The sequence below is a fragment of the Balearica regulorum genome, unplaced genomic scaffold (assembly GCF_011004875.1).
Source record: "Balearica regulorum gibbericeps isolate bBalReg1 unplaced genomic scaffold, bBalReg1.pri S35, whole genome shotgun sequence".
NCBI classification, from domain to species: domain Eukaryota; kingdom Metazoa; phylum Chordata; class Aves; order Gruiformes; family Gruidae; genus Balearica; species Balearica regulorum.
Window position 1 is genome coordinate 398871 of NW_022679028.1, and position 8264 is coordinate 407134.

An 8264-nucleotide genomic window follows, 5' to 3' on the forward strand; every position below is an offset into this window, starting at 1 on the left:
TGCGGCAAAGTGCCGCTCAGCAATCCGCGCCCTCTCATTGGCTGCGGTTGAGGGCGGGCCGCCAGGGGCCGCTTCGCGCGCGTGTGTGTGTGTCGGCTCGCGGGCGGGACATCCGCCGCGCTCCTCGCCCTCCCATTGGCCGCTGCGCGCGTGCTCCTCGCCCCTTCCCCGCCGTGCGGCGCGGGGGCGGGCCATCTTCATCCCTCCTCTCCTTCCTATTGGCCGAGCCTTCCCACGCCTCGCTCCTATTGGCTCCCGCCCTTCCCCTCGCCCTTTCTCCTCTCCCCAAGATGGCGGAGGCGGTCGCGCTGCTGGAGGCTCTCCGCGGGCAGGTCTGGGCCTCCCCTTAAAGAATAAAACAAACAAACAAAACCGCCCCAACCACGTTTTAACGCTTATTACGGTTTCGTAGGTAGCGGCGGTGACCGACCACGGCTTAGCGCTGCTGCGGCGCGTTGGAGGCGGGCGGCTGCGCACCGAGAAGGTACCGGGCTGTGAGGGAGGGAGGGAGGCGGCGGGGGTGGGGGGGGGAGTTGGGGCCTACGGAGCTCCCTGTGACCGGGTTCTCCCCGCCCCTGCTTCTCCCCTGCAGGGCGTGTCGCTGCTGGAGGTGCGGTCTCAGGCGCTGCTCCAATACCTGCAGGACCTGGCGCTGCTGCTGGCGGCCAAAGCCCGCGGGGGGACGCTCGGGGCGCTGCCGGCCCTGCCGCGGCTGTTGGAGACACGGCTGGTCAGGGGGCGGGGGCTTCCGGTGTGGGGCGGGGGCTTCCGGTGTGGGGCGGGGCTTCCGGTGTGGGGCGGAGCTTGTTGAAGGGCACGGCGGTGGGAGGGGCCGGCGGGTAGTGGGTGGAGCTTAGCGGTTAGGGGCGTGGCTATGGGGTTGTGGGAGGGGCCTGCGGTTGGGGGCGTGTCTCCCCGTGGGCGGGGCCTGCGTGCTGAGGCCCCGCCCCCTTCCCCCCCCAGGTGCTGGAGAAGCTCCGCCCAGCCGAGCGGCGCCTCAAGTACCAATTGGAGAAGCTGCTGCGGGCGGGGGGGCGGGGTGAGCGTCACCTGGCCCCGCCCCCTCCCCCTCGGGCGCTCTGCCCGCCCTTCGCCCGATTGATTGACACCTGTCCGTCAACTCTCTTCTTCCCCCCCCCCAGGTGACGACGACCCGCTGCGCTTCCGCCCCGCCCCCGCCAACATGGAGGTAGGGCGGGGCCGGGTGGGGCGGGGCTTCTGGGAGGGGTGGGCGGGGCTTGTGATTGATTGACAGCTGCGGCGCCCCATAGGAGGAAGGTGAGGACGAGGAGGAAGCGGGAGGGGCGAAAGCCCCGGGATTGGGCGGCGGCCGCCGCTACGTCCCGCCCCGCCTGGTCCCCGTCCAATACGGTGAGTGTTTCCCCCCCCCCCCCGCGCCCCGCCCCTGAGCCCCGCCCCACGTCCTCATTCCCCTCTGCCCCACAGACGCCGTGGGGCAGGAGCGGGAGCGCCGGGCGCGGGAAGCGGCTCGTCGCCGGGCCCTGAGCTGCTCCGTCATCCGTGAGCTGCGGGAGGAGCTGGGCGACGCCCCGCACCAAGTGGGCGGGGACGAGGGCGGGGCTTCGGCCGTGCCCCGCCACGCCCAGATGAGGTCAGTCCCGCGGAGGGAGGGAGGGGCCGGCGGGGGGCGGGGCTGATGCAGGCCCCGCCCCCAGGCGTCGGTACGAGGAGACCATGATGGTGCGGCTGAGGGAGAGCCGGCGGGAACGGGCGCAGCGGCGGCGGGGGGCGGCCGGCGACGGCCTTGACGTCATCACCCACTTCGGTGACATCACGCCTCTGCTCGACCCGGCCAATCAGGTGAGAGAGATCCGCTGGGCAGGGGGGCGTGCTCCTTTAACTCCCTCTGCTCATTTACATATCCCCGCCCTCCCCTGTGCAGGAGGTGTGGCCTCTCCTCAAGCCCCTCCCCTTCATTTGCATATCCCCGCCCCCGCAGGAGGCCCCACCCCCCAAGAAGAAGAAGAAGCAGCCGCCCTTGACGGGCAGGAGGAAGAGGCGGGGTGAGTCCGGCCAGCGGCCAATCAGGGCGCGGGAGGCGGGGTGGCCATGCCCCCCTCCCTCACCACCCCTCCCCTCCCCCCACAGGTTTCCGGCGCCGACGCTGAGCCCCTCCCCCCTCCTCCGGTGGGTAATTAGCGTTAATTAGCACGGGAGGGGGGTAATTACAGCAATTACGCTTTGTCTTGGCCTTAATTAACCCGGTGTGTGGTAATTAAAGGTAACTAAGCCTTATTTATAGGTAATTAGGCCTTAATTAAAGGTAATTGAGCCTTAACTGGAGGTAATTAAGCCTCAACTGGGGGTAATTAAGCCTTAGCTGGAGATAATTAAGCTTTAATTAAAGGTAATGAAGCTTTAACGGAGGGTTTGGGGGAGGAGGGGCTGGACTCGTTACCATGGAGACAGGCCACGCCCCCACCCGGACTCCACTTCCCACAATCCCTTGCGTCGGCTCCGCCCCTCCAATCCCATCCTGCCCCGCGGCCCCGCCCCCTTCCCACAATCCTTTGCGACACACACACCCCCCATGCGCTCGTTCTCCTGACCGGGGCCCCCCCGCTCGTCGCCATGGAAACCGGCCCCCCCGGGGGGGAGGGAGGTGCCGAGGGGCATTATGGGATGGCGGGGGTGGGGGGAGGGGATGTGGGGGGCACTGGGGGGCTCTGTGGGGCACTGGGGGGGTCTGGGGTGGCTCTATGGGGCAGTGGGGGCTCTATGGGGCACTGGGGAGGCTCTAGAGGGTGTTGGGGGGGCACTGGGGGGTCCCTATGGGGCACTGGGGCTTTCCGTGGGGCACTGGGGGGCTCTATGGGGCACTGGGGGGTCCCTATGGGGCACTGGGGGTTTCCGTGGGGCACTGGGGGGCTCTATGGGGCACTGGGGGGTCCCTATGGGGCACTGGGGGTTTCCGTGGGGCACTGGGGGTTGTTTGGGGCACTGGGGGGTTTCTGTGGGGCACTGGTTTCCCTATGGGGCGCTGGGGGGGGGGGGTTGTGGCACTGGGGGGTTGTTTACGGGGTGCTGAGGGAGCTCTATGGGGCAGAGGTTTCTCTGTGGGGCACTTGGGGGGGGGGGATCTATGGGGCAGGGTTCCCCACGTGCAGCCCCTGCCCCCCGCCCAGCCCCCATCATCGAGGTGGAGCTGAAGTTCCGTGTGGGGCCCGACACGGCGACGGCGCTGCGGGCCCTGGGCGCCGTGGGGCTGCCCCACGCGCCCCCCTTCCGCGACTGCTACTTCGACGTCCCCGGAGCCGCCCTGGGGCGAGCCGACGTCTGGCTGCGGCACCGCCAGGGACAGGGCTGGCAGCTCAAACTGCCCCACGGCGACCCACGGCCGCCCCACGGAGACCCAGAGCCGCCCCGGGGAGACCCACGGCCGACTCACGGCGACCCCCAGCCCCATAGAAACGCCGAAACCACCCAAACCCCCCCCGAACCGGCCGAGCCCGGCTCCCGCCCGCCCCCCAACCCGCCCCACGGCCGCCCCCCGAGCGCCGTCACGATCTACCGGGAAGTGTGGGGCGACGCGGGGGTCTTACGGGAACTGACCCGGCTCCTGGGGGTCCCGTCGGCGCCGTGGGGCAGCGTGAGGGCGGCCCTGGCCCCGCTGGGCCTGCGCCCCACGGCCTCCTTCGTCACGCGCCGGCGCGGCGTCCGCGTGGGGCGGGTGAAGGTGGAGCTGGACGAGGCGGATTTCGGGTACGGGCTGGGGGAAGCGGAAGAGGAAGTGACGCCGGAGGGCGGGGCCCGGGAAGTGGAAGAAGCCAGGAAACGCGTGGAAGGGGTCTGCAGGGCGCTGGGTGAGGGGGCGAAGGGCGGCGGGGGGGCAAGGAGGGGTCACGGGGCCCTTTGACCCCTTTCTGACTCCTCCCCCCCCGTGGTTTATCCCCCGCCCAGGGGCGGAGCCACGGCAACGAATTCCCGGGAAACTCAGCGTTTTCCTGGCCCGGCATCGGCCGCGTTATTACAAGCTGCTGCGGGAAGCCGGGAGGTTGGAGGAAGTGGGGAAAGAGGAAAAGGAAGAGGAAAAGGAGGAGGAGGAAGTGCCAGGCCCCACCCAATAAACCATGCCCTAAGCTCCGCCTCCAGCCTTGTTTCTTGGCAACAAGATGGCCGCCCCCTTATCCAAGATGGCCGCTATGATGGGGGGCACCATGTTGGCACCCCAAGATGGCCGCCCCCAGCGGAGGCCGCCATGTTGCCTCCCCCCTCACCAAGGAGCCCCGGTTCTCGGCACTGGGGGTTTATTGCGGGCGGCGGGGTGGCGACACAAAACTGCCCCGAAACGGAGGGAATTGCCCCCAAAATGCGCCCCGTTGGCCCCTATAGACCCCCCCAAACCCCCCTATAGGCACTGACGTCCACTATAGACGCTCTCGGGGCGCCCCTCGCCCCCCATCCATCCCCCTATAGGTCGCTATAGGCGGGAGGGGGCCCCCCCGGCCACCACCAGGGTCTCCCCGACCACGTAGTCGGCGGCGGGGGAGCAGAGGAAGGTCACGACCTCGGCCACGTCCGACGGGGTCCCCAGCCTGGGGGGGAGGGGAAAGGTCATGGGGGGGGGAGGGAGGGGCTGGGGGGGGTCAGGCTCCACCCTCCCCTCTCGTAGCCCCGCCCCTACCTGCCAATCCCCATGGATGACATCACCCGCTCACGCGTCGCGTCGTCCTCCCACAGCTGCCGGACAAATTGGGGGTGGGGGGGGGTGTCGAGGCCACGCCCACCCCAGGCCACACCCCTCCAAAGCCCCACCCACCCCCAGGCCACACCCCCTCCAAAGCCCCACCCACCCCCAGGCCACACCCCCTCCAAAGCCCCACCCACCCCAGGCCACACCCCCCTCCCTAGACCCTGCCCCACCCCCTCCCCCCACCCTGCCCCGCCCGGTGCCCCGCCCCTCACTGCAGCGCTGAAGCGCGTGCGGATGAGTCCCGGGGCGACGCCGTTGACCCGGATGTTGCGGGGGCGGAGCTCGGGGGCCAAGGCCTTCACCAGGCCCAGCAGCGCCGACTTGCTGACGCTGTACGGGCCCAGCGCCTGGCCACGCCCACAAACGCCGTTAGGCCACGCCCACACCCACTTCAAGCCACACCCACCCACTCAGACCACGCCCCCTGCCCCCTCTCAGGCCACGCCCACCCACCCTCAAGCCACGCCCACCCCATTGGGAGACAATAGCAGGGAACCCCGCCCACCCCAAGCCACGCCCACCCCACCTAAAGCCACGCCCGCCCCCAAGCCACGCCCACCCCAAGCCACGCCCACCCCACACAAAGCCACGCCCACTCACCGTGAAGGGCATGTACCCGGCGAGCGACGACACCAGGACGATGGCCCCGCCCCTAAGGGGAGGGGACAGCGGGGGGTGGGCGTGGCTAACCCAGACCACACCCCCAAAGCCCCGCCCACCCCCTAAGCCCCGCCCACTCACCCCCTCTTCTCCATGTGGGGCACCACCAGCCGCACCAACATGGCAGCCGCCGTCACGTTCACCTGGAAGAGCTGAAGTGGGGGGCGGGGTTAAGGGTGGGTGTGGCCGGTGGGCGTGGCCAAAGGGGAGGTGGGCGTGGTTAAAGGAGGGGGGGGCGTGGCCGACCTTCTCCCAGGCGGTTTCGTCGGCGTCCAGGGTGCTGCCCAGGACGGGGTTGACGGCGGCGTTGGACACCAGGATGTCGATGCCCCCGTAGGTCTCCAGGGCCTGTGGGGGGGGGGTACAGACCCACAGCGTCCCGACCCACGGCCACCAGACCCACATCGACCCGACCCACGGCAACCCGTAGCCCCCGGGGGACGCCACAACCACCCAGGGACCCCCAAGTCCGTGTGTCGCCCCATAACCAAGCGCCCCACAGTGCCCCATAACCATCCAGGGACCCCCCCCCCCGCCCCCTTCTCCCCATGGGACCCCTGCCCCCCATCTCCCCCCAGCTCCTCACCTTCTGGACGAGGGCCGCCCGGCTGTGGGGCTGCCCCACGTGGCAGACGACGCCGCTGACCTCCAGCCCCCGGCTCCTCAGCTGCCCCACGGCGGCCGCCACGTGGGGTTCACGGCGGGAACTCAGCACCACCCGCGCCCCCGCCCCAGCCAGCCCCGCCGCCACCGCCAGCCCGATCCTGGGGGCACGGGGGGCTGGGGGTCACGGAGGTTGGGGCACTCGGGGGGGGTCTATGGGGCAGGGGGGGCTGTGGGGGGCTATGGGGGGGCTATGGGGCATTATGGGAGGGCTGTGGGGAGGCTATGGGGGGGCCATAGGGCACTATGGGGGGGCTATTGGGGCGCTATGGGGGTCCCTGGGGTGCTGTGGGTCATGGGGGTCACTGGGGGTAACTCACCCGTCGGTGGCGGCCGTCACCACGGCCACCTTCCCCGCCAGCGGCCCCCCGGGGCCCGCCGTGCTCGCCATGCGCAGGCCGCTGCCCCCCGCCCGCCCCACGGCGCCCCACATGTGGCTCCAGACACGGACTCTGACCCCCCCGAGGAACCAACCGGAGCTGGAACTGATGGGAGGGGCTGGGGGGGGTGGAACTGGGAGGACTGGGGGGGGCTGGAGGGGGGACCAGGGGGGACGGCGGCGATGGGGACGAGATAAAGGAAGGGGGGGGGCTATGGGGGGGGACTGGGAGGGACTGGGAGGGCACTGGGGGGGACTGGGCGGGTGCTGGGGGGGCAATGGGAGGGACTGGGAGGGCACTGGGGGGGACTGGGCGGGTGCTGGGGGGGCACTGGGAGGGACTGGGAGGGCACTGGGGGGGACTGGGCGGGTGCTGGGGGGGCAATGGGAGGGACTGGGAGGGCACTGGGGGGGACTGGGCGGGTGCTGGAGGTGACTGGGAGGGACTAGGGGGGCATTAGGGGGGACTGGGAAAGCACTAGTGGAGGACTGGGAAGCACTGTGGGGGTTACTGGGGGGTACTGGGAGGCACTGAGGGTTACTGGGGGGTTACTGGGGGGTTACTGGGGGGCACTGGGGGACACTGGCTGCTATCGGACCCGGTTCGGGGCACCTCGGGCGGGTTCGGGTCCTCTCGGATGGGCTCGGCCCCTTTCTCGGATTGGTTCGGCTCCTCTCGGGAGAGCTCGGATACCTTCGGGCAGGCTCGGGCGCGCTCGGCCCCTCTCGGGTCTTTTCGGCTCCGTCCCGGGCTCGGCTGTGTTCGGCTCCCGACTCGAGCGCGTTCGGCTTCGCTCGGGTCCCGTTCGGCTCCGCTCGGGCCGGCTCGGCGCGGCGGGGGGGGGGGGCGTGTGTCCCGGGAGCTGCAAGGTACCGGGCTGTGTGTGTGGGGCACCCCCTGTGCCCCCCCAAATCCCCTGCAGGGCCCCTCCATCGCACCCTATGCCCCCCCCTCCGTGGGGGGTCCCCTATATCCCGCCATGATCCCCTATAGCCCCCCCATACCTCCCGCTCGTTCAATGGTGGCTCCGCCCCCTCCCCGCCCCTTCCAGCGATCGCTCCGCCCCCTCAGGCTTCCCCCCACTCCGTCGTGGCTCCGCCCCCTTTGGCAAATGCCACGCCCCCTGCCGCCTCTTTTGGCAGTCGCTCCGCCCCCTCGTCCTTCCCGCCCTTTCCAACGGCCGCCCTGGCTCCCCCCCCCCCCCCCGCTCCCCTCAGGTTTCCCGCCCTTTCCAACGGCCGCTCCTCCGTCTCCTCACAGCTCTGAGGCGCGAAGGGAGAGGGGGTGTGTGTGTGTGTGGTGTGTGTGGAGGAGCACCTTGTCCTTCTCGCCTTTTTCTCACCTCCAGTATGGACTGGTTCCACTGCAACCGCTGCTTCCGCCAAGAGGGAGCCGGCTTTGCCGTCACCAGCTGCGGCCACGTCCTCTGTGCGACGTGTGGGGGCGCGGGTAGGAGCCCCTTTCACCTTACACAGAATGGAGGGACACCCCCTCCTTTCCTCCCCCTCACAAACGCCCTTGAGCCCCCCATAACTGCACTTTTTCCCCTCACAAACGCCCTTTTTCCCCCCATAACTGCCCTTTTTCCCCTCACAAACGCCCTTTTTCCCCTCACAAACGCCCTTTATCCCCCCATAACTGCCCTTTATTCCCTCACAAATGCCTTTTCCCCTCACAAACGCTCTTTTTCCCCTCACAAATGCCCTTTATCCCCCCATAACTGCCCTTTTTCCCCTCACAAACGCCTTTTCCCCTCACAAACGCTCTTTTTCCCCTCACAAATGCCCTTTATCCCCCCATAACTGCTCTTTTTCCCTCACAAACGCCTTTTCCCCTCACAAACGCCC

General features: G+C 69.5%; 3 protein-coding genes across 7 annotated transcripts; 2 read left to right on the top strand and 1 right to left on the bottom strand.

Moving 5' to 3' along the window:
• Window positions 1-253: 253 nt before the first annotated feature.
• On the top strand, window positions 254-2299 carry NGDN (neuroguidin). 4 transcript variants are annotated; one of them, XM_075741366.1, is made up of 10 exons: window positions 254-332; window positions 413-484; window positions 593-730; window positions 964-1045; window positions 1143-1189; window positions 1272-1371; window positions 1447-1612; window positions 1677-1821; window positions 1961-2024; window positions 2110-2299. In XM_075741366.1, the coding sequence occupies exons 1-10, from the start codon at window positions 291-293 to the stop codon at window positions 2127-2129; spliced, it is 876 nt and encodes a 291-aa protein (XP_075597481.1). In that variant the 5' UTR covers window positions 254-290; the 3' UTR covers window positions 2130-2299. The 4 variants fall into 4 exon arrangements, with proteins under 4 accessions (XP_075597481.1, XP_075597482.1, XP_075597483.1 ...); XM_075741367.1 differs by having other exon boundaries at window positions 964-1039; XM_075741368.1 differs by having other exon boundaries at window positions 593-610.
• An 804-nt stretch (window positions 2300-3103) lies between these two features.
• On the top strand, window positions 3104-4100 carry THTPA (thiamine triphosphatase). Its single transcript, XM_075741345.1, has 2 exons — window positions 3104-3824; window positions 3922-4100. The coding sequence occupies exons 1-2, from the start codon at window positions 3104-3106 to the stop codon at window positions 4086-4088; spliced, it is 888 nt and encodes a 295-aa protein (XP_075597460.1). The 3' UTR covers window positions 4089-4100.
• A 254-nt stretch (window positions 4101-4354) lies between these two features.
• LOC142599633 (dehydrogenase/reductase SDR family member 4-like) lies at window positions 4355-6494 on the bottom strand. Of its 2 annotated transcripts, XM_075741333.1 has the most exons (8): window positions 6358-6494; window positions 5961-6138; window positions 5621-5722; window positions 5456-5526; window positions 5315-5366; window positions 4927-5061; window positions 4646-4701; window positions 4355-4556 (listed from the first exon to the last, which is right to left on the bottom strand). In XM_075741333.1, the coding sequence occupies exons 1-8, from the start codon at window positions 6468-6470 to the stop codon at window positions 4442-4444; spliced, it is 822 nt and encodes a 273-aa protein (XP_075597448.1). In that variant the 5' UTR covers window positions 6471-6494; the 3' UTR covers window positions 4355-4441. The 2 variants fall into 2 exon arrangements, with proteins under 2 accessions (XP_075597448.1, XP_075597449.1); XM_075741334.1 differs by lacking the exon at window positions 4927-5061.
• Window positions 6495-8264: the final 1770 nt, after the last annotated feature.

Excerpts from the sequence above, each read along its gene's own strand:
- THTPA (XM_075741345.1), top strand. The coding sequence starts at position 3,104 with ATGGGGCAGGGTTCCCCACGTGCAGCCCCTGCCCCCCGCCCAGCCCCC. Across the intron at positions 3,825-3,921 it reads AGGGGTCTGCAGGGCGCTGG|GGGCGGAGCCACGGCAACGA; the intron begins GTGAGGGGGCGA and ends TCCCCCGCCCAG.
- LOC142599633 (XM_075741333.1), bottom strand. The coding sequence starts at position 6,470 with ATGTGGGGCGCCGTGGGGCGGGCGGGGGGCAGCGGCCTGCGCATGGCG. Across the intron at positions 6,139-6,357 it reads GTGACGGCCGCCACCGACGG|GATCGGGCTGGCGGTGGCGG; the intron begins GTGAGTTACCCC and ends CCGTGCCCCCAG. Across the intron at positions 5,367-5,455 it reads CCCCACATGGAGAAGAGGGG|GGGCGGGGCCATCGTCCTGG; the intron begins GTGAGTGGGCGG and ends CCCTCCCCTTAG.
- NGDN (XM_075741366.1), top strand. The coding sequence starts at position 291 with ATGGCGGAGGCGGTCGCGCTGCTGGAGGCTCTCCGCGGGCAG. Across the intron at positions 485-592 it reads GGCGGCTGCGCACCGAGAAG|GGCGTGTCGCTGCTGGAGGT; the intron begins GTACCGGGCTGT and ends TCTCCCCTGCAG. Across the intron at positions 1,822-1,960 it reads TGCTCGACCCGGCCAATCAG|GAGGCCCCACCCCCCAAGAA; the intron begins GTGAGAGAGATC and ends CCGCCCCCGCAG.